The sequence below is a fragment of the Pogoniulus pusillus genome, chromosome 1 (genome assembly GCF_015220805.1).
Source record: "Pogoniulus pusillus isolate bPogPus1 chromosome 1, bPogPus1.pri, whole genome shotgun sequence".
Classification (NCBI taxonomy): Eukaryota; Metazoa; Chordata; class Aves; order Piciformes; family Lybiidae; genus Pogoniulus; species Pogoniulus pusillus.
In genome coordinates this window covers 47,353,879-47,381,065 of record NC_087264.1, presented here as the reverse complement: position 1 = coordinate 47,381,065, position 27,187 = coordinate 47,353,879, and the positions used below count along the sequence as shown (strand labels likewise).

The 27,187-nt window shown below is 37.8% G+C and overlaps 1 protein-coding gene across 1 annotated transcript in view; it reads right to left on the bottom strand.

Annotated features, from left to right (window-relative positions):
• The window catches only part of TTC8 (tetratricopeptide repeat domain 8), a 48,086-nt gene that overhangs the window by 19,518 nt on the left and 1,381 nt on the right, over window positions 1–27,187 (bottom strand). Inside the window, exons 2-7 of the mRNA XM_064151423.1 lie at window positions 19,596–19,625; window positions 14,086–14,206; window positions 9,590–9,653; window positions 8,800–8,959; window positions 7,488–7,577; window positions 4,526–4,570 (exon numbers count right to left, since the gene is read on the bottom strand). Of these exons, the coding sequence (XP_064007493.1) occupies window positions 4,526–4,570; window positions 7,488–7,577; window positions 8,800–8,959; window positions 9,590–9,653; window positions 14,086–14,206; window positions 19,596–19,625 (510 nt within the window). The remainder of the gene's footprint in view (window positions 1–4,525; window positions 4,571–7,487; window positions 7,578–8,799; window positions 8,960–9,589; window positions 9,654–14,085; window positions 14,207–19,595; window positions 19,626–27,187) is intronic.

Sequence of the window (27,187 nt, the reverse complement as noted above, 5' to 3'; positions counted from 1 at the left end):
CAATGGGATGAGATTTAACAAGGCCAAGTGCAGGGTTCTGCACTTTGGCCACAACAACCCCAAGCAGCACTACAGGCTGGGGACAGAGTGGCTGGAGAGCAGTCAGGAGGAAAGGGACCTGGGGGTACTGATAGATAGTAGGCTGAAGATGAGCCAGCAGTGTGCCCAGGTGGCCAAGAGAGCCAATGGCATCCTGGCCTGCATCAGGAACAGTGTGGCCAGTAGGACAAAGGAGGTTATTCTTCCCCTGTACTCAGCACTGGTCAGACCACACCTTGAGTACTGTGTCCAGTTCTAGGCCCCTCAACTCAAGAAGGATGTTGAGGTGCTGGAACATGTCCAGAGAAGGGCAACAAAGCTGGTGAGGGGCCTGGAGCACAAATCCTATGAGGAGAGGTTGAGGGAGCTGGGCCTGTTTAGCCTGGAGAAGAGGAGGCTCAGGGGTGATCTTATTACTGTCTACAACTACCTGAAGGGGCACTGTAGCCAGGTGGGGGGTGGCCTCTTCTCCCAGGTAACCAGCAATAGAACAAGGGGACACAGTCTGAAGACGTGCCAGGGGAGGTATAGGCTGGATATTAGGAAGAAGTTCTTCCCAGAGAGAGTGATTGACATTGGAATGGGCTGCCCAGGGAGGTGGTGGAGGCACCGTCCCTGGGGGTCTTCAAGAAAAGACTGGATGAGGCACTTAGTGCCATGGTCTGGTTGATTGGATAGGGCAGGGTGATAGGTTGGACTGGATGATCTTGGAGATCTCTTCCAACCTGGTTGATTCTATGATTCTACATAATTCAGCACATAGCATGACTTTTAGAAATAGCTCAAAGTGTACAGAAAGCCACTTACTAATTACTTATATTTTCGGAGGGAAGCAAATCAGGAACAATAATGGACAGGGTGATAGTAACTTTTTTCAGATAAGAGTTTAATTTTCATTAAATAATCTGAAAAACTTTTGAAAACATTTTGAAGTGCTGAAAAAGTTCAGTGCTTCTCTCTTCTTGCATCCCCACATTTCTGGTAATTGATAGATTACAGATGTATTTACTTTCAATTTGAACAGAGTTCCTAGCATTATTTGGTCAGATGAATGATGCACACTGAGTAAAGATATTTCTCACCTGAAAACTGGGAGTCTTTTTTGTATGTGTATATATACATTGGCTGAATACTAATGTGATGGTTTGGGTGTTCCCTGCCCCCCCACACTTTAGAAGTTACCCAGACTAGACTCAGCTGGCTCTGAGAATATGAATGAAGCTATTTATTTACAGCTAGCACAATATACAAGTAGATGTTTACAGTATATACAATTATATACAGAAATATACAAGGTAAAAGGTGATACAGAAGCACAACTTCCCTCCCAGAAACCTGAGTCCCCAGGAGGGGCTCTCAACCACCCCTACACCTTCCCCCAGTCCTAAAGAAGAACAGAGGTTAAGAAACAAAGGTGAGTGGCAGGTGAGGTTAGGGAGATGCAGCTCAGTCAGAAGCCCAAAGAAGAGTGTGTGAGAAAAATGGGGAGAGTGTTATCTAATGTTTTCATTTCTTCTTCAGCAAGACTCTGAGGGAAGTAGACATCACCACTGTTATCCTTTCACAGCCTATGATCTAGTTCTTATCACCAAAACATTCTACCCTGCTTCAAACTAGCACAACTAAACAGAACATAAATGATAAAACTGCCTTTGCTTCAGAATGTTCCAGCTCAGCGCAATGACAAAGGAAAAATACCATCACTACTACTTCCATGTTTATCTGCCATACTGCAGGAACCAGTCTTCCAATTCTACCCATGCAAGAAGTCCACAAGTAGAGGCTTTTCAGTCTGTGTAGTCACAAGCATACCCCAACTTCCCAGGCTTCTAAGCCTTCCAAGCTCTTTCATCTCATTTAATCTCATGCAGGAAAATGTTCTTCTTTTTAAGAACATGCAACATCACACAGCAGCACTGTGCTAGTTTGAAACTAGCTAGAATATTTTGGTGAGAAGAACTAGATCATAGGCTGTGAAAGGAAAACAATGGTGATGTCTACTTCCCTCAGAAGTCTCGCTAAGGAGTTTGGGAAAAAGAAATGAAAACATTAGATAACCCTCTCACCATTTTTTCTCACACTCTGCCTTGGGCTGCTGACTGACCTAACCTCACCTTCCATTTGGCCTAACCCACCTTTGCTTCTTAACCTCTTGGCCGAACCTCTATTCTTCCTTGGGACGGGGGTAAGGTTGAGAGGGGCAGGGGGAAGGTGCAGGGGTGGCTGAGAGCCCCTCCTGGGGACTCAGGTTTCTGGGAGGGGAGTTGTGTTTCTGTATTACCTTTTACCTTGTCTGTTTCTGCATATAACTGTATATACTGTAAATATCCGCTTGTATATTGTGCTAGCTGTAAATAATAAGCTTCATTCATGTTTCCAGAGCTGGCTGAGTCTAGTCTGGGTAATTTCTAAAGTGTGGGGGGGCAGGGAACACCCAAACCATCACATGCACATAAAGCAAAGACATAAGATATGTTAGTGAATGTCCTAGCAAATGTCATCCAGGCAAGATCCAAATCAACTTTAAAACCATTAACATATGTGTTGTTTCTCTGCTGAATACTACGTGACCAAATTCTTTTCAGGAAGAAGCAAGAAAATAAATTAGTGAAATGCTATTTGTAGGAAAGGTGAATAATAACAAATGAAGACAAGTTTAAGCAGATGTTAAAACATTTACTTTTTCTTAAATTAAAAAAAATGAATGTACATGAGATTCAAAAATCAAGGGTGGACACTTTGGAGAATAGAATTACATTGAGAATCGTGTAGAAAGTGAATGAAAACAAACAAGAGAAAGCAAAGTGAACAGTTAAAAGTCTCTCCTAAGATACACATTACATTTAAAAGGCACCTTGTACTGTTCAACATGACATTACTTAGCTATCATTAGCTAAATGTGTTGATCTTCCCCTCACTAGACAATGAACAGTGTGACTAAGCTGACAGTTCCTTGTTTGCAGATGTTTATTCCAATGGTTAGGGTACATAAAAAAAACCCAAACAAACAAAATGAAAAACAGTGACTTGGGATTTTCTGCAAGGATTGTAAAACATATGCAATACAGTGTAAATACATCTCACAGGCTTTTTTTCTGGAGCATTTGGAAAATTCATTGCAATTTATAAAATTATCTGTCTAGCCTAGAGATCTTGCACATCCTTAAAGTGCAGATCACAGGGATATGTGGTATCTTACCAAGTAATCCTTTCATTCTCAGTGAACTCAGTTCTCAGTAACAAACAGCATAAATTTTAATTGGTGGCATAAAACCCAGGCACTTTCTTCATACCCAATAACAGAATAAATCTAACTGTAATTTCTCTCTGACATTTCTGACATTTGCACTTGCAGTTCCAACCACATTTTGAGTTAATAGCTCATTGCAATTCAATCCTCTTAAATGAATGCTATGCAATAAATTGACAGTGTGCACCTAGAATCATTTGATACTAGCTTAAAAAGCCATACATTTGGAAATAGTTCTGATCTATGTCAACAATAACTTTTTTTTTTGAAGAGTTTAACCTCAGACCTAATCACACACCAGTTAGCAGTACTGCACAATACTCAGTAACCATTTAGTCACATATGCAGTATTAACACAAACAGTTCTTTCAAACTAACAACAAGCAAAAAGTTCTATTCAGTTCGGACTGGGTAAATATATATCTAACAGTAGTTAAATATTCAACACTTTATCAATAGAATAATTACTTTCCTCAGCAAACTGCCAAAAAATTGCACAACCATTATCCACTTCTGAAAACTTAAGTTGATCTTACCCATTCAGTACAGTAACACAAGAAGCAAAGAAGAAATATTCTGGACAGACTGGGAGAGAAACTGCTTAATTAGACAACTTTTGGAGAATAAATGTTATAAAAAAGTCATATGGAAGACATATTTTTTCTTTTGAGACAACAAAACACCTCAGCATATGGAATTAAGTTTCTTGAAAGTGTCTAGAATTCTAATGACTTTTTTTTTGCAGTTTCACCAAATACCTTTTCTTTCCATTCACCCAAATGCATAAACAAGCATCTCAATAATTTACAATGTCAAATGATGTTCAATTCAATCACTAACTATTTTGTAGGATAGTTTGACCTTCTGTTAAGGGACAGTCTTCTGTAACTTACTGCTTTCTCTCAAGCTTCAAGAACTCTCAACTTTCTAGGCAGTTCACCTACCTGATATAGGTTAAGCTACTGCTCAAGGTCCAGTAAATTCTGCTAAGGTGGAATCATATTCATAGATGAGGGAACTAGTTTGAGGCATTACAGTGTTTTGCTTCTCAAAATAACAGTGTATGTCTTGGTATCTGCAAATTATAATACCCAAGGATTTCTCTCAAACATACAATTTAATCCTTCACTTCTGTACTCAGATGTGATGTACTACCTGGAGCTTTAGGAGAATATTGACAGAAATAACTTAATGATACTTAAGAAAAACTGAAAGTCTATTGTACAAATTACTCACATTTTTTATGTCATTTTCATGGTAAAAAATATATTCAAACAATGCCTGTGGGAAGAACATTTAAAACATTGTTACATTTGAAGATAAAAATTGATAATATTATTGATTACATTAAGCAGAAATTAATTCCTTGTGAAAGCAATCATACATCACAATTGCTGACCTGAACTCTTAATTAAGATTTGAATAGAAAAAATTATAATTGTCGTTACAGGACAACATTTTAATTCTTCATTTGATTCAAGAGATTAGTGGAATTGTTCCATATCTTTGGCCCTCAAAGTCACTTAAAATACCCACCCCAAACAGTGGCAGCTACAATTAGAAACTAAAAACAGATTTGAAAATCTGGTACCATTTTAATGACTTTTTAACTGTAAAATCAACAAATTATCTAACAAAGGCTTTTTGAAATGTATAGTTAGATGCTTATGTAGTGCAAAATCTATTTAAACACAGGTTTACTAAGAATGCAAGCTAAGCAAATTTTGCCTGAGGGAAGAATAAATAAATACAAAACCTACAGAATTTTTGAGTCTGTAAAGGAACACCTTTTGGTTTTTTTAATTTGTGAATGATAAATACTAACAATACTGCACTTCTGAAACTCAAACACACCATTGTCATATCAAAACTAAAGAAACTTACATGCATCAGCTGTGCTGTGACAACTGCTCAGAAGCCAACAATTGTACAGCAATATAACTGCATCTGTTTACTCTTGTGTAGTTAAGTAAATCATAATACCTTGCAGTACTTGTTCTGCACTAGGATATAGCAGAGGATGTAAAAGCTAATGGTGGAGGGAACATTTTAAGTGCCTAAAATGATGTTGAAAGATACTAGCTAGATAACTAAGTGGAGATCAGAAGCCTCTATTCCTAGAAATATAGTATGGACACCAGTAACACAAGGTTCAATTGAATGGAATCTTTATCTTTTTTTGCATTCAAATTCCAGTCTTTAATTACTTCAAAAGAGAACATGCAATGGAAAGATGGATAATCTAACTTAAAAAAAAAAGAGATGTAATGAGCATACTTCACAAACACATAAGGAGGAAGTATGCAGAAGTTTATACCAACATGAATACACAGACCAATTATGTGAATTTAATAGTTGGCAGACATCACCTTTTTGCACCTGGGAGACGCAACAACTCAAAGAGTTTTAAAACTTTAAGGAATGATTCTTAACACAGAGTGCTGTCTTGAATCTCATCTCCTGTTTTGAATTTAGCCTTAATACTGTCTTGTTAAAAAAAAAAAAAATCCATGTAGCTCCAACTTTAAATTTAGATCTTACATTCTGTGTGAAATGTTACTGTCATAATGTATTAGCTTCATAATACTGACAAGTACACTTGCTGCCTACGGATGTTTCTATGACTTGCTGTACAGTTTTTGCTTAAGCCTCTTTTCATATGAAACTGGAGGAAGTCAGAGCTACACCATTGCCCCAGAAAATGATAATTAAAAATCAAAACGTTTAAAATTACATAAGTTTGACATTCCTGAGAGCTGCTGTTGTAAGTATTTCATCTCATAGCTAACCTACCTTCACAAATAATACATAGTTACCAAACAGAATCAAAAGCTAGCTGTCTTTAAGCAGAACTAAGCTCAGATTTTTACAGATGTGTCTTGTGTTTCTTGATCCTTTCTAAATTCCTTACACTCTCCCTAATTTACAGACTGGTGGATTTAAAATAACATGTGTGCTGGCTGACTGCTGGAAAAAAGGCCTGTATTTTTTGCAGAACTGATAAAGAACTCACTCCTAACTGCCCTCAGATGATATTTTGGAAGTCTTTAATTATCTTGCTACACTGGAACTCACTATATTTGATATCTGTTCTTTACCTAGTTTTGGTTAAGAGGCCAAGGCACCTTGGCTCCTTGTGAGGAGCAACTAAAGAGCACAGTACAATCACATAAAATATATTTCTTTTGCAAACCAGACTGAAAAGCAATGTTCTACATCACTCTCAATTATATTTTAAAAAGCAAAGGATTTTGCTAATCATTTTTTTTAAATTAACTGAAGTTTTCAGCTGGAGGAGCTAATTTCCACTAGCAGATTATTAGGTACTATTAGCTTCCTAACAGTGTTCATTTTGCTTCTCAAAATAGTCTAAATATATGGGTTCTTGCAACTCTAGTTTGCTAGCCAAATATAGCTCCTGAGAGTATGCCTGAGGGTTGTTTAATACCTTGTGTAAAGTGAGTTGGTGGACTCAGCACAATTACTGGTTTTGGGGTTTTTTTTTGTGAACAGAACATGCACAGAAAATATCCTCTTTTATACAATTAACTGGTTGTGTTGGGGAAAGATTCAACCAAAAGGCCACTAAGGGATAAATAACTACACAGCTTTTAGTTCCTTTCCACTCAGATCTCAAATTTGTAAGGTGGGCATAATTCTACTGTATGGGCAGATAGACTCTTTCAATGGCTGTCAGTCAAAAGATCTTAACTGAACTTGAGGAACTATGAACAAAAAAATGAAGTATTAATACATAAAAGTGTTAACACATGCCATAAAACTCAAAGGATAAATACAAACCCTTTGAACATCTTTAGGCCAGGGTTGCCATCTATTTGTATACAGATCCACATTTTCAGATCCCAAAGAGAGTTCTGCTGATTTTTTTCCTTCTTCCTAGCTTTTATTGGTTTTATTTGCCCTCAGCCACTCCTATATGCACGGCTCAAAGTTATTTATCAATGAAATATTTTATACTATACAAATGCTTTTCCTAGGTTATACTTTCAACATAATCTTTTTAGACATATTTTCAAGTCTGGTAATCACTGTCAAAAGAGAAATAACGTACTATTTTTTTTAACTATCTACACCACAGTTCATCATTGTTTTCCAAATCACAAATACAGTTGCATTACAATGATGTCAGAAAATAAGGGACAGATACCACAACACTAACCAAAATAGTGTTACGTACCTTTGCCAGTTTTGGTTTTTGAGCATATTTTGCTAAATTCAGTCGAGACAGATTTATGAAAGGTCCATCTGGATTTGTTAGCATTGAAGCCTGGTGGGAAGAAAGACTTTTTCAAAATGGAAATACACTCTATACTTCCCCTGAAAACTTTCAAAATACTAGTAGTATATGAAAAAAGCCATCCCAATCACGACACTTTTTCTAGGTGCATTGCTCTGCTGTGTAGTACAGCCTCTTATTGAATTTTATCTTTTCTGAAAGCTAAGAATTTGTCTTACTCCCATAAAGTCCCTGAAACAGGCTGCATGAATTACCTCCTGGAACTAATTTTTCTCTCCCCTGTCTCCACTGTGCTAATTTGAAGCTAGCTAGAATGTTTTGGTGAGAAGAACTAGATTACAGGCTGTGAAAAGAAAACAATGGTGATGTCTACTTCCCTCAGAGTCTCACAAAGGAGTTTGGGAAGGAGAAATGAAAACATTAGATAACACTCTCACCATTTTCTCTCACTCTGCCTTGGGCTCTGACTGAGCAACACTTATTCCCTAACCTCACCCTCCATTTGGCCTAACACACTTTGCTTCATAACCTCTTGGCCGAATCTCTATTCTTCTTTAGGACTGGGGTAAGGTTGAGAGGGGCAGGGAGAAGGTGCAGGGGTGGTTGAGAGCCCCTCCTGGGGACTCAGGTTTCTGGGAGGGAAGTTGTGTTCCTGTATTACTTTTTACCTTGTATATTTTTGTATATTTCTGTATATACTGTAAATATCTGCTTGTATATTGTGCTAGCTGTAAATAAATAGTTTCATTTATATTTCCAAAGCCAGCTGAGTCTAGTCTGGGTGATTTCTAAAGTGTGAGGGGGGTGGGGAACACCCAAACCATCACATCCACTATTACCATAATGAGCCTAAGCATGCAGCTTGGACTAACTTTTTAGATAGATTGAGACGTAACAAAAAATTATGCAAGAGCAATTGAGGAAGATGAGTTCATAACTGTGATAGTGAGAAGACAACACATCTTGCCATTAACATGACATTAATCTGTATTGCATATTTGCACCAGTTAAAGCTTATTAATTTTGAAAACAAACACACATGTGAATTTATATGAATTTATGTATATTTTTAATGTAAACATTGAACAAGTAATATTTTCAAACTCTACTTTGGAAACTATTTCAATTAAAAATGAAAAACTTCCACCTCCTTCAAATCTGAGTTTAGATGCAGCTTTCAAGTCAGCTACAATTGTATCTGGACCATATACTATGACTAGGAAAACCACCATTCTGAGAAAAAGCAACATACCGTTCCTAGCCTGCCGTATCTCCCAGAAGCACTAGTAATGGGGCGAGCTGTGAGGCCTGTTCGAGGTGTTCTTATAGCCTGTTCCATAGTACTTGGCCGTCCACTTTGTGTGCTGGGTCTCACAAATCCTGTAATAGGTCTTCCTGATTGAGTTACTGGCCTGAAGATCACAGAATTGACCAGATTGGAAAAGACCTTCAAGATCATCAAGTCAAACCTACTACCCTACACCACTGAATCAACTAAACCACAGCACTAAGTGCCATATCCAGTCTCTTTCTTCCAGGAGCAGTGACTCCACCACCTCCCCATTTCAATGGCCAATCACTCTTTCTGTGAAGAAGTTTTGCCTAACACCCAGACTGTACCTCCCCTGGTGCAGCTTGTGACTCTGTCATCTCTTTCTGACACTGGTTGCCTAGGAGAAGAGACCAACACCCACCCAGCTACAACCTTTCAGGTAGTTGTAGAGATCAATAAAGTCTCCCCTGAGCCTCCACTTCTACTTCAGACACTTCTCAGAGGGCTTGTGCTCCAGAACCCCCACCAGTCTCATTGCCCTTCTCTGGACATGTTCAAGCATCTCAACATCTTTCTTAAACTGAGGGGCCCAGGACTGGACACAGCACTCAAGGTGCAGTCTAACCAGTGCTGAAAGATGTTAAGCGTGTTATCCTTAAGTTGAGTAGTATTTATTGATAGAGAATTTAAATACATATATATATCACTTAAAATTTTCAGAAGTTAAATTTAGGATTTGTTCATCTGTAAAAAGTAAACAATCACATACCTAACAGCTGGACTGGGGCCTCCACCTTGGCTAGTTCCAGGAAGCTTCAATGACGTCCCCGGTCCTACAAAATAAAAGCATTTCTCACTTCACACTGAGTTACTTAAAATTATTATCTTACAATAAACTCAAAATTCTTTGTTCAAACTGAGAGGACACAGCACTATTAAAAAAGACAGTAAACAAATACTGCATTGTAATACTGATAAATTGTAAGGAACCTGCCACAAGCATGGTTTTCTCACTCTTACCCTTCCCATTCTCTCCCCCATTCCACTTAGGGAGAGTAAGCAAGCAACTGTGTGGAGCTCAGCTGCCTACTGAGGTTAAACCACAGCAATTGTCTTCTTGGAAGCAAAAAATAGCATTGCAGTAGAAAAGACTCCTGGAACAATAGTATCACACTAAATTGAAGTGGTATGTTTTCTGTCTGAGACTAAAATAGCAGCTAGTCTTGAGTAAGTAAACCAAAAATTTCAGTGAGATGGAGAAGCATCTCATGCCATTAGACCTATGCAGGACACGTCACAATTTAGGGACCCGTAAAGTTCAGATTCACCAATATCCAAAAGTCCTCAATGAAAACACTTAATTGGCTTAAGACTAGATGAACCAATGAAGGATGCCTGTTTCCATGTATTTATCTTTTGACAGTGCATCATTAAGAATGGTTAGTTTCTGTATGTAGATTTTCCATCACCACTTCTGGCATTTGATTATAGTTAGTTTTTCTCACATTTTAAGTGAATGTCTAAAGTATGGTTATAAAAACATGGTTAAAAATCAAGATATGACATCTACACCTGGTTTGTCCACTACTTATCACCATTTACAGAAAGAAATTAAATTTAAGTTGACCTAGCCAGTTTTTGACAAATCACTGTTACTCATCTACTTACTTCTGGAACCGCTCTCATTCTTAATTTTTCCAAGAACTGAAGGTAAACTGGTAGATAGTTTCTATCCTTTTTTTTTAGCCCTTAAGATAAAGGCCAAGTTTGCTGTTTTTCAGTCCTCTTCCTTGCACTCAAGCTATAATTACATCTTAGATACTACTAGACAGACTTGGTCAAATCAGTAACTTCCAACCTTCTAGGTTTTTAAATCCATGCCCATTACTAAGCATCTCTGATTCTTACATTATTGTGGTTACAATTGTATTTAAAGTCAAATAATAATAAAAAAAGGTGTTAACCATGATCCCCTTGGTAAAGCCAAACACAATGAATCATAGAATCAACCAGGTTGGAAGAGACCTCCAAGATCATCCAGTCCAACCTAGCACCCAGCCCAATTCAGTCAACTAGACCATGGCACACTAAGTGTCTCTTCCAGTCTTTTGTTGAACATCTCCAAGGACAGTGACTCCACCACCCCCCTGGGCAGCCCATTCCAATAGCCAATCACTCCCTCTGTGAAGAACTTCCTCCTAACATCCAGCCTTTACCTCCCCTGGAACATCTTAAGACTGTGTCCCCTTGTTCTGTTGCTGGTTGCCAGGGAGAAGAGACCAATCCCCACCTGTAATATTAATATAAGGTCTAAAACTCAGGATTCTCCCTATTCTGACTGATTTTGTTGCTTAATTGCTCTTTATAGTCCCGTGAATCTTGATTTTTTTTACTTCACAGCAGAATGAACAGTCCACTCAGTAGTGCTTCTAATACACTAACTAGGGCACTCTTGTGAGAAACACAGAAAGAAGCTTTTAACTTTCCATGCTACCATCCAAAGACCTAATCTTCCACTGTCTGAGCCTTTGCAGCAATATAGAAAAGGGCACTAAAATCCCTTTTCCAGACATGTTTTAATAACTATGATTGTTTTGTGCTTCTGATGTATAGGGACAATGCCTACAGAATTTAGTTCCCTTGATCTCTCCACAGGCAAGTTAGTCATTACGCTGAGAATCCCAACTGAGCTAGCTATGAATAGCTACTGAGAGGCCACAGCAGTGGATGAGGCCACAGACAGAATCTAAAAAGCATAATTTCAGCAGTCATTGACAACTGCAGATGACTCCTTTAACTCCCTAATAAAACAGCTGTGATTATCCACAATGTCAATTAGTATGAGTGAAAAATACATTGTGAAGGTAACACTTTTAAACAAGGTTATCAAATAACATTAATTGTGTTATGAGTTTCACAGTAAAGTGGGATTTGTCTGTAAAATGTTGCTTTAGGACACTTATTAATAAACAATACTGATGGAAAATTAACACAGAAAAATAATAAAAAAAAAATATTGGTGGAAAACACACGTGTGAAGAGGAAATACAGAGCATCTGCTGTTTCCACTGGACCCTATAAAACATAGTAATTGTTTAACAATGCAAGACACAGTTTAATCTTAATGATTTTGCTACCTGGAAATTAAGATAAGAAAACAAGCAAAATTTAAATGGACATATAACTGTTGCAAAAGGATTTGCACTGCTTAGTTAGTGAAATATGCATAATACCAGTTGTAATACAGGCGCTATGACAACACATTTTCAAGTTTGTAAGACGTAATTATAGCGGGGGAGGATATTCTGGATATCCTACAAGATTTGCCACAGTAAAAGATCCTGAGTCAAGTTTAACTACAGATAACACATTTCAACAGAACTCCACAGTCAGCAAGAACATGTTTTTATTAACTCGTGTAAAAGTGGAAGTGATCACAGAATGGTTGAGGTTGGAAGGGATCTCTGAAAGTTGTCTGGTTTAAACAGGCTCAAACAGGGCAATCTAAAGCAAGTTGCCCAGGACCCTGTTTAGATGGTTTCTGAATATCCACAAACGTCCTGGGAAACCCATACCAGTGTTCAGTCACCCTCACAGTAAAAAGTGTTTCCTGATGCTCAGAAGGAATCTTCTGTGTTTCAGGTTGTGGTTATTGCCTTTGGTCCTACCACTGAGCACCACTGCAAAGAGCCTGGCTCCCTGCCCTCTGCAACTTTCCTAGTGGTATCTGTACTTAACTTTAGATAAAAGTATAACAGAAAAAACACTTCAAATGTATAAAAAGAATAAATTCAGCTGCAGAAGAAAATATATTCCCAGTGTGTCAGTGGACTTGTCTGATTTGGTGACTACAACTGAAAAGCCATGCAGATTAATTTGAAAGGATTAAGAACAGAGTTTCAAGACTCAACACAAAAATTAAATGATACACCTTAGAATGAGAAGACTTTTTAGTTTATCAAAGATGATGACTTAATAGCAGTATTAACTACTTATTTTGGAAGTACACCTTTGAAAATAAAGACTTCAAGGATAAAATGTACACAGAGGCAATGACTGGAGCTATAGTTGATAAATCCCACTAAAGATACGGCACACACCAGTAAAAGCTACTAAATTTAATAACTGCAAGGAGTTCCTTCTTACTGGAAAGTTCTTTTACTTTCTGAAACACTACAAACTAGATCCACTGGAGGTGCCTGAGCTAAAGTATAAAAAGCAAAGTCTCATCTTAGTGTTTACAGTGTTTGTACTATCCAGAAAGCCACCTATTAAAGGTTTAAATATAGGATGAATGTATTTTTCCAGAATGGCTTGTTTCTCAGTAATATTCATCAAATGATTTTTCTTAGAAGATGGCCTCTACCACAGTGGGCATAAAAAAAGTTATAATGCAATTATACAAGCAATTAGATTACCTCAATGCATAAACACAACTTGAATATTGCTTGACTATTTCTATGTGACTAAGCATGTAATGATAAATTTTGAAAAGGTAACTGGACAGATATGCAAATAACTACTTCTATCCAGATGGGAAAGGCTTTTAAAGCTTCCAGTATTGCTCTGGTATATGTCCAGTCTTTCCCCTGAATTATTTGATATGGTAGGTGATTGAGAGCCACATCTAATAAGATACATAAAAAACTTCCATGTGGATTGTACTAAAGAAATAGAAAAACAGTTGAAATAATGCCATTATTTTTAGTGGTCTTACACTAAAAAGTAGTGGAAGACTCCTGCCCTCTTAAAAGGGAACTATCTAAGCTGAAAGGAATGCATACAAGAATCACGGATAGGGATGAAGAACTCTCCTGGAAAAGGAGAGGAAAAAGTAGGAAAAAGCAGAAGAAAGAAAAATCAGTTCAGAAAACATTTGCAGGAAATTATACAAAAAGGCGATGTCAGATTTGGCCAGACTGTTGCCTACAGTACAGGCATATGGATAGGATTCACAATACATCAAGGACACAGACAACACTCTGGTTTTCCACAGTGCCTATAGAAGTTGGAAAGGAGTAAAATAAACAACTGCACTAATGGAAGAGAGATAGTGAATACAGAGACATAGGGAAAACTGAGAAAACACTGCCTAACCTCCTGTCTGACATGACCAAGTGCTACATCAAGATCACATGGTACATCTTCACATTACCATACAAGCACAAAAAACATTAGGTGAACTCAGCATGTAGTATTTTATGCTAGATGACAATCTTGACCAGAAGAACTCTCATTGCTTCAATGTATTTAAGTTGTTCTTACGTGCAACCTGAGCGATGGCATTTTCATCTAGCATCATCTCTGCGATTCCTTCTTGATCCATATCAATTTCATCCACGTACACCATTTCTGTCAAAGCTCGTGTTTTCAGGCTCCAGGCAGCCTGAACAGGATAAAGTAAAAAAGGAAAATATCTTCAGTAAATAATCCAACCAGTAATTCTGTCAGTTTTTAATTACTATTCCTTTTGTAGTTTTAATAGGCCTGAATAAGGTACTGACTTACACATGTAGGTATATCCATCCATTGCCTGATGGAGGTGAAAAGGGGACTAAGACTTAGAGAACTGTTTTGGAGTGGCACAGCTATAGTCACTGAGTCTGGAGGACAGAATTTCATGTCTCATTAAAAGTTATGACTAATTTAGTTAACAGACAACTCTCTGATGTTGTGCTTTTGAAGAAATCCCCAGCCATACAAAGCAGTGCCATACAAAGCCCTCTACTGACAGACATCTCCTTTAAATTGAGATGGGAAAGAAAGGTAAGTAAACCACTGTAGTGCAAAGTAATGTCCTTGCCAAGCATCTGTAGCAAAAGAATGAAAATCTTCTAAAGGTCAGTTAAAGATACACTACATTACCACCTAAAAGAAACAGTCTATAGAAAGATAATCTAGAACTCCTTTGTTCACAATATCAGATGTAAAAAAGCATAGATGGAGCATCTCTCAACTGTGAGATTATTGGAGCATTTGTTAGTGAACTGAACTGACTACACTGAATGTCTTGGAGCATTATGTGAGCAGTGCAAAAAGGCAAGAATAGTTCTTGCCTATGTGACAAGCTTCATGTCGACTGTAGAGACACTAAATCAATAGGAAAGAGAAAACCCAGTGGCAGCCATACAGAAGCAGCAACAAACTAAGTGCAGATCCAGCCACTTAGTGCCTGTAACATACTTATGGAGATGGTATGATAAAGGAACCTACAAGTCCATTTCCTCATCTTCCTTCAGAAACTGAACAGATCATCACAAATTTTCCAGAGTAAAAATCACTGTCAAAGCAATTATATTTGTTTCTTTTCTGACACAGGTTACAGCAGTTTGGTGGATAACTGTGTTTAATATTTACTAAAGAGACGTTTCAAAATAGAAATAGATTGATGATACCTTAATAGAACTAAAGGTCAAACACATGGAAACATTTGTTCTTTAAATAAGAGGTAGGAAAAGATCTGGACCTTGGGCTTATTTAATAATTTAAGTAATCATTCATCATGTCTCAGATAATCCTTTCCTCTACACTTCCCTTGTATTTCTATGTAACTACTTATCAAAAAGAAAGCATATCTTCTTAAAATCCTGAAAGATTTAACTCTCCTTTTAAAAAGCACTTTCTTCCAAGTGATTTAGCCACCCAATTTAACCACAAATAGAAACTATTTTTCAAGTATGAAGTGAAAGGAGCAGGACAGGATGATACAAATCTAGGCCAGACAGACATAATCCAGATCTGCCTTATTATCTTTTAGTTTATTCTTATGAAGTAGGGTGACAACCTTTAATTAGCATTGAGATTTGCAGTTGGGTGTTAAACATACTTAGCTTGTTTTCATTATTTCACAGAAGTATTTCATTAGTGGAATTTTTTTAAGAGCTTGGCTGTACACTATTTCTTGCAAAGATATATGTCTCAAGTTAACATAACCATGTCTATATTGGGAATATAATGAAATTAAAGCTATCAATACAGCCATACACAGGCTAATTTCCTAGTAGTGAAGCTGAACATAGTAATGATCTTTTCACTGGAACTGAAAGTAGCTATTTCTCTACCTTCTAAAACTCTCCTTAACATAGATATCATCACTGAGATTTTTCCAGTACCAAACATGAGACAATGTGGTTTTAAAAGCAGCATGTCTCTATCACTATTGGAAAAACATTTAACATAAAAATAGATTCCTTAGACTGCTCTTTCAGTCTCAAGTTCCTAGTCTGAGACTCTGCAGCTAATAAAAAATGTAAGTATTACACACTGTTCCTGAATTAAATACCTGCCTGTAGATTAGAGTATTGCCTGCAGCAATATTTGTTACAGGACTTCTGATCAAAACACCAGGAAAAAGAAAAATGTTACATTCATGACTTAAACTATAGAAAATTTACTTAGGGAGACAAGAAAGTTCAAAATTTCGAACAGTTAGTTACAAGGCAAACATGAGATGGAAGAACCATTTCTATGCTGCTCACAATTACGCTGTACATCTAAACCATCAGGACATGGGAAACAGAATTAGAAATGTGTACTGATACACATATACAAAGGGAGATGTAAAACTTTTTTTCTAAATAATTAAATTATCACCCCCTTTCAATTCATCAAAAAGTCACATAGGACTTTCTTAGAACTATGGTACTGTTGTAGAGGGCCTGTAGGCCCAAAAAGAGGCTTATTTATGCCTGTGCATGCCTGGACATGTTTTTCTGCCAGGACACCTTGTTGTAAACAGGTTGTGTAAGCCCCCACACACCCAGCTTGTGTCTCCCTGGGGTAAACCCATGTGATCCCCATATTTGGGAAAGTCCAGGCAAGAGCCTTCTGCCTATTATGGTAAGGTTTGGCTGACTGCCAACCTGAATGGTCATTCTAGTGGCCAAAGGGACCGTTAATGTCGGCCCACATTCGATAAATAGGGGTGCACAGGTAAACAAGGTGCTCAGCTCAGATTTGACTCACCTGCATGGCTTAGACCCCTGCACAGCTCTGACCCTCACTTGCAGTGCTCAGCTCAGACCTTCAGGCATAGACCCTGCATAGCTCAGCCGCTCAGACCCCCACGCTTGGATGCCATGGTATAGCTCCGATGCTCAGACCTCACGCTTTGACTTACTCGCAGCTCACCTGCCTGTGTATCTTTCTTGCAGAGCTCATATAAGCCTGCCTATAATATATATATAAGGAGCCTATAGCCTCCTAAGCCAGCTGTGCACAACTGTACACCACTGCTTTATCAGGACCAGATCCTGTATTGCCTTTACCTATGGAGCTCAGACTCCCAGCAGCCACACACACTTTGCGTGCCCACTGCCTATCATTGCCTGGTAAGCGCCGTTGTCACTGAGATAACCAGGAAGCAGATTCTGAATTGTGTGCACACACACACGGCCTGAAGCTGTGAACAACCGTGCCAGAGACAGCACGATATTTCTCCTGCTCCTGAAATCCTGCCAGCTGATAACTCCTGGACGCAGCATTCAGAAGAAGCCAGCAGCACCAAGGCAGAGATCGTCCCTCACCAGGAGAACAAAGGTCAGAAATATTTCCCCAGAAACTGGGAAGATTTGTCCTTTCCCCTCAAGCCGGGAAGATTCCAGCCTCAACGTCCACAGATAGGGATCCCCTGAAGTCTGGACATGAGACACAGGCTGTGACACAGCCCCGGAGGGTGACTAATAATTAATAAGAATCGTGAGTAAAAGCTTTAATACCTCTGTAATATAAGTTACCTCTGCGGTAGAGCAGAAGGAGTTTCAGCCCGCTCTGCTGGGCAAATAGCATAAAGATCCCAAATGCCATTAAGCCACGGGGAAAACATCTCTCTCTGTTTATAGTTTGAATGTTTGCTAGTCAATTAACAAATTCCTGTACATATTTTATCCTAAGTTGTTTTCATAACCGTGTACCAACCTTTAATATTAATATACAGTGGTTGGAGGTGGCAAGAGTTCAGAATATTGAATTTAGCCCTAATTAATTTCTCCCCTTCGACAAAACTGGCATAGGTACTGAGAATCCCCCTCAGCAACAGGTACAAGGCTTTTGTCTTACTTTTAAAAAGAAAATTGGAAAGATTTTTAAAGAGACTATCCCAAACAAATAATTTTTTTCTTTTTTTGTTCATAAGGATATCTTTTATCAAATGAGGTTTAAAGATTTTCTTAACACCTCAGTAACTTCAACTTTTGTTGACTATTATATAAAGAATTTCTACCAGTAGTTCTGATATTTCCTATAGCTGCTTTATCCTTGCATGAAGCCTACTTTCTGTGTTGTAGTTTTTGGTTATACAGAAAAATTCTACTAATTCTCTTGAAAGTACTGCAGTACAATATACATATTTTTTGCTCAGTGAAAACCTGCTAGGTTTTAATCTGAAACTAATACAGAAGAATTTAATTTGAAAACTTTTTAAAGGCAAGTAAAATTAATAGGAGCAGCACAAAACTGGAAGAATCACGCAGCAAGAGGAAGGCTAATTTCTAATCACAAACACATAAATATAAATGCACACATTTCTGAGTAACCACATGACAATATTATTTACACCTTGACTTTGTACAAGTTAGTTGACTCAGACTGTAACCTCAGATTCCATTTATATTAGCTGCTCTGTTTTTGTAGGATCAATAACTTTTGTGACAAGCAACAAGTCTGGCATTTATGAAGATGACTGCCATTTTTATGAAATGGACACTTAAATGGTAAGAACAAGAAAGGATTGCCTCATTTCAGACATATGCACAGTACAGTAACAGACTTAGCTTGCTTAAATCATAATCAGAACTTTACAATAGCTAATAGGAATTAAAGAGATAATCAATCTATTAAGTACTGTAAGTACAGAAATGTGATAGTATATTTCTTAAGCAGTCTGAACTCAAACCTTAAAATCTAAATCTAATTTCTGAACGTGTACATTTCTTAAAGACTTCATTCTGCAATAACCCTTTTATTATCATCATCTTTTAACATACACTGTGAGAACCCCAGAGGACAACATGCACCTTATGAAGCGCAATCTTTAGAGTCAACAAGATACCCAGCAGTATTTCAGTGAAACCATTTTGTATGCAAACAACTTTCATAACTTCATTGGAATGTAATCGGAGACTCATAAAATATGTTATTGATCTGTATTTAAAAATGCAATTTCACTTTGCATTTAATCTTTTCTGACTGTGGGCTGCAGCCAAAAGATGCCACCACCTGCACATTACTATTCTTCCCATTGCAGTAATCTAGTGCTAATGCAGACAGAGTGAAAACTGAGCAATTACTCAGTCATGGAAGACTTATGCAAAATGTAATCATGCAGTTTCAAGACTACCAGACTCTACAGAAGGCAGGCAGAGAGAATGAACTGGAACAGCATGGGCAACAGTCCACCATTATACTGCATCAAATGAAACATGAAAGCAATTCCCAAGAGCATAAATGCTGTTTTGTCTGTGAAATAAATACACATTGGCTTTTTCCTACTCTCATCAACAGATGAAGGTCATTCAGTCCAAGATAGATTCAATTTAGCTTTTAAAAGGCACTGTGCTACTGCACTGCTTATACACAGGAAAAATATGAAAGAAATAAACTTCCATAAAGGCTGCGTATTTGAAATACCCCTTATCAACTGTATTGTCTTGACAATGATAAAAAAAAAAAAGATTATGCCATTAAGGATTTAACAACTAAACAAATATTGTTCAGTGTATCAGCAATTCTTCCTAATGATCATATCTAACAATCGTATTTATGAAAAAGCATTTTACCTGAAATACTGTGTATTCAGCATCAGGCTCCTGCAAAAAGAGGACACCCATTGAGAAATGAAAATGCCAAAGAATAAAAAGAACAACACACACACAAAAAAAAGAATTGTACTCTCTGAACACCTCAAATATATTTAAATTTTCAGTTTATTATATTACCTCATCTTGCACATTATGAACCAGGTGGCCAAGAGAGCCAGTGGCATCCTGGCCTGCATCAGGAACAGTGTGGCCAGTAGGACAAGGGAGGTTATTCTGCCCCTGTACTCAGCACTGGTCAGGCCACACCTTGAGTACTGTGTCCAGTTCTGGGCCCCTCAATTCAAGAGAGATGTTGAGGTGCTGGAAAGTGTCCAGAGAAGGGCGACAAAGCTGGTGAAGGGCCTGGAACATAAAGCCTATGGAGGAGAGGCTGTGGGAGCTGGGGTTGTTTAGCCTGGAGAAGAGGAGGCTCAGGGGTGACCTCATTGCTGTCTACAAATACCTGAAGGGACATTGTAGCCAGGTGAGGGTTGGCCTCTTCTCCCAGGCACCCAGCAATAGAACAAGGGGACACAGTCTCAAGTTGTGCCAGGGTAGGTATAGGCTGGATGTTAGGAGGAAGTTCTTCCCAGAGAGAGTGATTGGCATTGGAATGGGCTGCCCAGGGAGGTGGTGGAGGCACCGTCCCTGGAGGTGTTCAAGAAAAGGCTGGATTAGGCACTCAGTGCCATGGTCTAGTTGACTGGCTAGGGCTGGGTGCTAGGTTGGACTGGATGATCTTGGAGGTCTCTTCTAACCTAGTTGATTCTATGATGGTAATTTATGGTTTACACAAAGAAAGCAGATATATAGTGAATTCATTTTTAAGATTTTTTTGCTTTTTTGCTTCTGCTGGATCTTGTTGGCCAAATCTTACATTAACATCACAAAATGATTAAACTGAAAAATGGTACATTACAAAAAAATAAACACACACACAAAAAACCTGCAAGCAAATTTCTCAAAAGTTAACCAGTTTATTAGGCCATGGCTTTAGAATGCCTATGCAATAAAAATCATCTTTGCACATTTTTGTTAGCTGCTGATGGTGATCATGCAATTAAAGAAAATTTATGCACATATGATTTTTCTTGGGTACTTTTGTGATGCAAAATTTGTATTTATTGTATTCTGGTCAGTAAAGCTGTAAGTGGAATAAACATCAAACTCATGGCTTACTGCACCAAAACAAAATCTATCAGGTGACGTTTACAACAATCTGAAGAGCAGGAACTTGCATATGCCTGAGAATCTGAAATAAAAGCAAGTAAAAACTAACGACAGGAAATGTAGCTTTAACATAATTTACTGCATAATTATCATGTTCATATGTTTAAACTATACTTCAGGGCTTTTGCTACTCACTTCCAGAGACTGAAGACAAAATTTTCCTAACTTATTACTTAGGGGAAAAGATGAGGAAGGTAAGAGAGAGATGTTACTTTCTCTAAATCACTGTTAAGTCTTTTGTAGAGTCAGATCATTTCTGCTCCTAGAGGTAGTGGAAAATTTCTTACATATCTGGTCTCCTGTAAATCTATCACAGTTAAGCCACCTGTATTAGACTGAATATAGGACCTTAGAGTAATTCAGACTAGAAAGGACTTCAGGAGGCCTCTAGTCCAAAGACCTGCTCAATGCAAGGTCAGCTCTGAAGTCAACTAAGGTTTCTCAGAGCTTTAACTAGCTGGCTCTTAATAATTCCAAGGAAGAAGACTGCACAATAACCCTGTGCAAGCTGTTTCACTGCCTGACTGTCCATATGGAGAAATGTTTTTCCTTATTATCAAGCCAAAGTCTCCTTAACTTCAGTCTGCATTCACTGTCTCTCAATCCATGCACCATTGTGAGCAGCTTAGCTTCATTTTCTTGGCAATTTCCTTGTGCGCATTAGAAGGCTGCTATTAGATCACACCAATGCCTCTGCCTCCTCCAAGCTGAAATATTGCCCAGCATGCTGTTAGCTCCCTTTGGAGCCAGGGCACACAGCTGGCTCACATTTCACCAAGAGAATGGCAAGGTCTAGCTTGGTCTCTTTCCTCACAGTGTAAGACATGGTCTAATTCTTCCAGTTTGAATATTGTCCATGACAGCAGGGACCTGAAAGGCTGGTGATGCTTTCTCATCCTCTTTGTAGTGCACTGGAATTTCTCTAGCCTTTTAAGGATCATATTTGGACTCACAGCCTTGTTAACCAGTGTTAGAATGGACAACATGGCCTATAAAATGAGTGTTCTATGGGAACTAAATGTTCATTGAGTGATTAATCGCAGTTGTCTGTGATGTACCTGGACTTGATTAAGGCACTAGAGGTAAACTAGTAAATGGTTTAAAAGCACCAGCTGATCTTCTATACCATATGTGCTACAGTAACTAATGAGGACAAGGCTAGGAATATTACATCAATACTAACTCAAACCATGCCTTGATGTTACAGATGTGTAACTCTAGGCACAGTTATTTTTTTTAATGTAAAAATAAATTTGCTTATGTAGGAACATTCATATTACTAAAAAAAAGGCAGAAATTATACCAGTCACCACTTTGAAAGAAAGTAGAGCTGACCAGTAATACTTGCTAAAAACATTCTTCTGTCCTAGCAGTAGGTGGTAGTATGCATTGTTCATACATCCTAATATAGCGTTTCAGTTTTTGAGAAGAAGTAACCTAAGATTTTAAATAACCTTCAAGCAGGTGATATGATCCTCCCATTAAACACAACTCTGGAACAAAAGCTAACTTTAAAATTGAATATATTTTAACATGGTTGGATCCAGCAGTTCCTGCTCATGCAAGTAATCCATTGGAACCAGATTCCAAATAAAGATTTCTTTGAGAGGATTAACAAATAACATTACCCTGAAAGCTTCTATCTCAAAACAAAAGGTCAAATTTATTCTTCATTTACACATATAAAGCTCCTTTGAAATTAGTAAGATTGTAAAGCAACAAAGGAAAGATTTAACCCAGATCTCTAAATCATCTGAGGGCATTTTAAAATTAATGTGCAAAGTCAGTTAGATGACCAAAATATTTAGAAAAAAAAAGTTTTCTTATGCTTATAAAGCTTCAGTAATGCTTTTCTTATGCTAATAAAGCTTCATTCTACAGTTTATTTCAGACAAGTAGGATTTAATACATGTAGCATACTAAAACTAATGTTATTTTGAAAATGCTTTTCAAATTATTAAGAGCAGGAACACAGAAAAAAAACATTACCCAAGAACATGTACTTGATTGTATGTATCATAAACTTAATAACTAGTCTTTTCAACCAATAACTGATTCCACTTGAATATACCTCTTCAAGTTCCATGTACATAAATGCACCTGGGATTAACTATTATGACCTTACAAAAAACAGTATGCAAGTAATAGTAGCTGAAAGTTCACCACTGGATAAGAAAGGGTGAATGAACAAAAGCAAATCCTCATAGTATATCACAAATGAAGTTAAAGGCAGGACACCCACTGTATGTCTATTAACTTAAGTAGGCAGTTTTTTTGTCCTTATTGCTTAACTACAGAAGGTCTCATACATGGGTGCTGGCTATTGACTTGAATCTGACATATGGAACACAAAGGAGAGTAATCAGATTAGGTAACTAAGCAGGATGATCAAAAGAGACAGCCTCGGATTGTATTTCCTCTGGGTCATGCTGTTACTATAAACATAGAAGACAACACCTATTTGCTTACAACAGAAAATAATTAAACTTAACACTGGTGCTTTATCTGTTTGCATGCTCAAATGTTAGTCATAGAAAACATAGGTTTTATTTATCCTGAGATAAGATTGTCAGTATAGAAGGAAAGTTCATCATGAAAATTTCTATTCCTAATTATGAAATGAAGAAATGCACAAGACATTTTCTAGGAAAAAATATTCAATCTTCCATAGAAATCTATCTCAGTATCAGCTAATTATTCTTCTTTGGCACATTAAGCACAATTTATTGATTAATAACTCTTCAGGAAAACATAACTGATTTCAAAAGGTTTTATTTGTAAATGTGTTCTTCAAGACTTCAAGTTTATAACAGCATAGCATTTGATACTGCTACATAAGAAAATTCCTGATTCATGCCCAGTTGGCCAAAAGGGCATTGCCCATATCTTAAAAGCCTCCTAGGGCTTACTGCATCTGGTGAGAGAGTTCAAAGAGAGTTCTAACCAATTAAGACAGCTTCTAAATACATGCACTACTGAGTCATCAGTAAATTTTTTTTCAGGCCTCAATCTTGTACCACATTCCTAAAGGAAAACTTCTTAAATATCTTTATACTCATGATTAAAATAGTTCAAATACTAAGCTATACATACAAACAGTGGTAAATTAAAAGATATATCAAGATGTACAGGTCAAGAAAATGTCTTACTACACATATAAAGGCAACTGGCAAAAATGCCTTCTAAAGTCTACTGGAGAAAGCTGACTTCAGCTGCCTTTAGTTTTGCAAATGTTGCAGATGCAATGGAGCAGAAGTGGTGTTATTATTTAACAGACCAGCTGACAACTGGGAAAAAAACAGAAAGGACTTCACACAAGCAAGGTTGTCTCTTCAGGCATGAAAACACTTAGATTATGTATTGTTAGTCTCTTCCTTTACTTATTTTTGTTACACTATTTATCTTAGAAGGCTAATTGCCTAAGCATAAAAATGTTCTGACCTTTAACAATCACAGATTAACTCAACCATTCCTGAGCACCTCATTAAAGGATACCACCACCTGTGGCTTGGTTTGTATCATACCCTAATACATACTGTTCAGAGTGAATCCCTGAACAAGTCTACTGTTACAAGATCCTTCTTTTCTTGGTTGCAGAGGTTGAGAGGCACACATTTATCAGAATGTGGAATCAGAGGATGGGAACAGATGGCACAATGATCACAGAAGTTAAGTATTCCCCTGTCCCGCACAGCAGCTCACTTAATCTAAACTTTCTGTAAGTGTTTTAATTTGTCTATTTGCTTTCCTGGTGCCCGTCATGAGATATCCCAGGCCTGATTTACAGAAGCACTCCCATGAAGGGTTTGGCTAGCAAATGTTTTAAAAACACAACAGAATTCTAAAACATAGTATTTAGTTAATATCAAAATTTACACACTTAATTTGAGAAATTTCTCCAGGTTACACTAAAATTCTACTAATGTAATTCACACAGATGGAAGACAACACCATTTTCTGGCAGGTGGCTGAAGAGCACAGAAATAAAGGTTGATCAAAATATTTAGAAACTACTGACTTAATTAACATGCCACCTTCAAAAGTAACAGACTTTGGGAATCAACAGTCAATCTGCCTGAGAATGGTCTTGGATTCTTAATTAAAAAACTCCCAAACTGTAATCTCAGATCACATTTCTAGTATTCACAACTGAAGCAACTAAACTGACATACTACCTTTAAAATAAATACAGAATAATATGATTAGATGAGGCAAGCCAGGAGAACTAAAATTTTTGAGTCTTAATTACCTGCAGACAGCCTTAGAGTTGAGTATGTTTGAAAGGCTGTCTCGGTTTCTAATTTAAATTCCCAGAGACTCTAATAAATTTGATAGAACCAATAACAATTTATAGAGTGCCCTCCCCTCTTCCCCCTCCTTTCCCAAAGATAGGGATTAGATACAGGGAGAGAGAGAGATAAGCACACCCAAATAAATCAATCTCACTCGATGTGGAAGTTAAAAAGGAAAAGTTTAACAATAACTTAGAAGGGTATCTGAGGTAGGGAAGTTTACAAAGGATAGGGAAGGGAAAAACAGCAAAATAAAAAATGTATAAATACAACCTGAGTTTGATGGTGGCCTCGTGCCTGCCACATGCTAAAACAGCTGGTAATGGTGGTATGATCGATGCAAGGAGATGTGCAGAGAGTGAGGTGTGCGTCGAGAGAGAGGAATAGGAAGTCCCCCTCATTTTATTGGCAGGAAATGGGGGGAGTGGGCTAACCATCACCTGGTGGTGTGACCCACCCCTGGAGAGGGGTCAAGACCTCTAGGGTCAGGTTCAGGGTTACTCCCCCTGGAGTGTTAACCCCATACAAAGGCTTTGTAAAAATAACAGTACACATGCTACAGTACATAAATATAATTTGCCTTTTCATTCTGTTGCATTAAGTAGGTTCAAAATAGTTTGTAAGATTTCATCTACATATAAAACACATTCTGAAGGCACGTCACGGTTTCCTTCACTCTCTCTATGCCTGAAGTCTAGTAGGGCTAACCTAGCAAATAGGCATCTGAAAGCAGCAAGTGTTACAAAATGATGAGCTGAAAGTGCAACAAAATAGCTAGGAAAAACACCTGCAAGCCTTTAGAAATGAGAACAATAAAATACAGTTTTATTGGATAGATAAGGTGAAGACAGTGTTGATAAGTATAACAAGTGTAAAATCTAAAACATCATCAGCACAGCTAACTGAAGAAGATGAATGCTATTTCACGTTCATAGAATCAGCCACGTTGGAAGAGACCTTCAAGATCATCCAGTCCAACCTATCACCCAGCTCTGTGCAATCAAATAGACCATGGCACTAAGTACCTCACCCAGTCTTTTTTTGAACACCTCCAGGGATGGTGATCTGTCTAAGCCATAGGCTTGTAATGTCTACCATGAATATTAAAGCTGTATTTTTTATGTTTTACTTTAAGGGATAACAAGTGTAACATTTTGTTTGTCAAGTTGGTATGTTTGGTTCAAGTTGCACTCTTGAAAGTTATTTAACTGATATTTTGCTTTATCCAGCCTGTGATACTAAAATAAAAAGGAAGTATAAATAATGCTACATCTTCCATCAGGAGCTGTGCTCTTTGTCAGAGCAGAGATGAATGATGAAGAAATCTATGCAGCCATTACATCACACACCATGGAGTACAGTATACTCCATGATCTTTCTCAAGAAGCATACTGAATTGTCATTTAATAACCACTTCTCCAATAATTTTATTAACAAAAAACCCCTAAACTGTTACTCCACTTATGTAGGAGTAAGATCCACTTGCTGGTGTTTGTGAGCTTGACATGTGCTTTATTCAAATGCTGCTCTATGAAATCTCTGTCAAAACACTAATGTTTTTAAAGTGCATGGAATGACTGTTCAAAGAGGGTATCACAGTATCACCAAGGTTGGAAGAGACCTCATAGATCATCAAGTCCAACCCTTTACCACAGAGCCCAAGGCTAGACCATGGCACCAAGCGCCACCTCCAATCCTGCCTTGAGCAGCTCCAGGGACAGCGACTCCACCACCTCCCCGGGCAGCCCATTCCAGTGTCCAATGACTCTCTCAGTGAAGAACTTTCTCCTCACCTCAAGCCTAAATTTCCCCTGGCGTATCTTGAGGCTGTGTCCTCTTGTTCTGGTGCTGGCCACCTGAGAGAAGAGAGCAACCTCCTCCTGGCTACAACCTCCCCTCAGGTAGTTGTAGACAGCAATAAGGTCTCCCCTGAGCCTCCTCCTTTCCTAGCTAAACAATATTCTCCATGCAAAAGTAAATATATATATATTTTGTAAAAAATACTTTTAGAAGTGATTAATTATTGCTTTAAAATAGCTCTTAATAAGG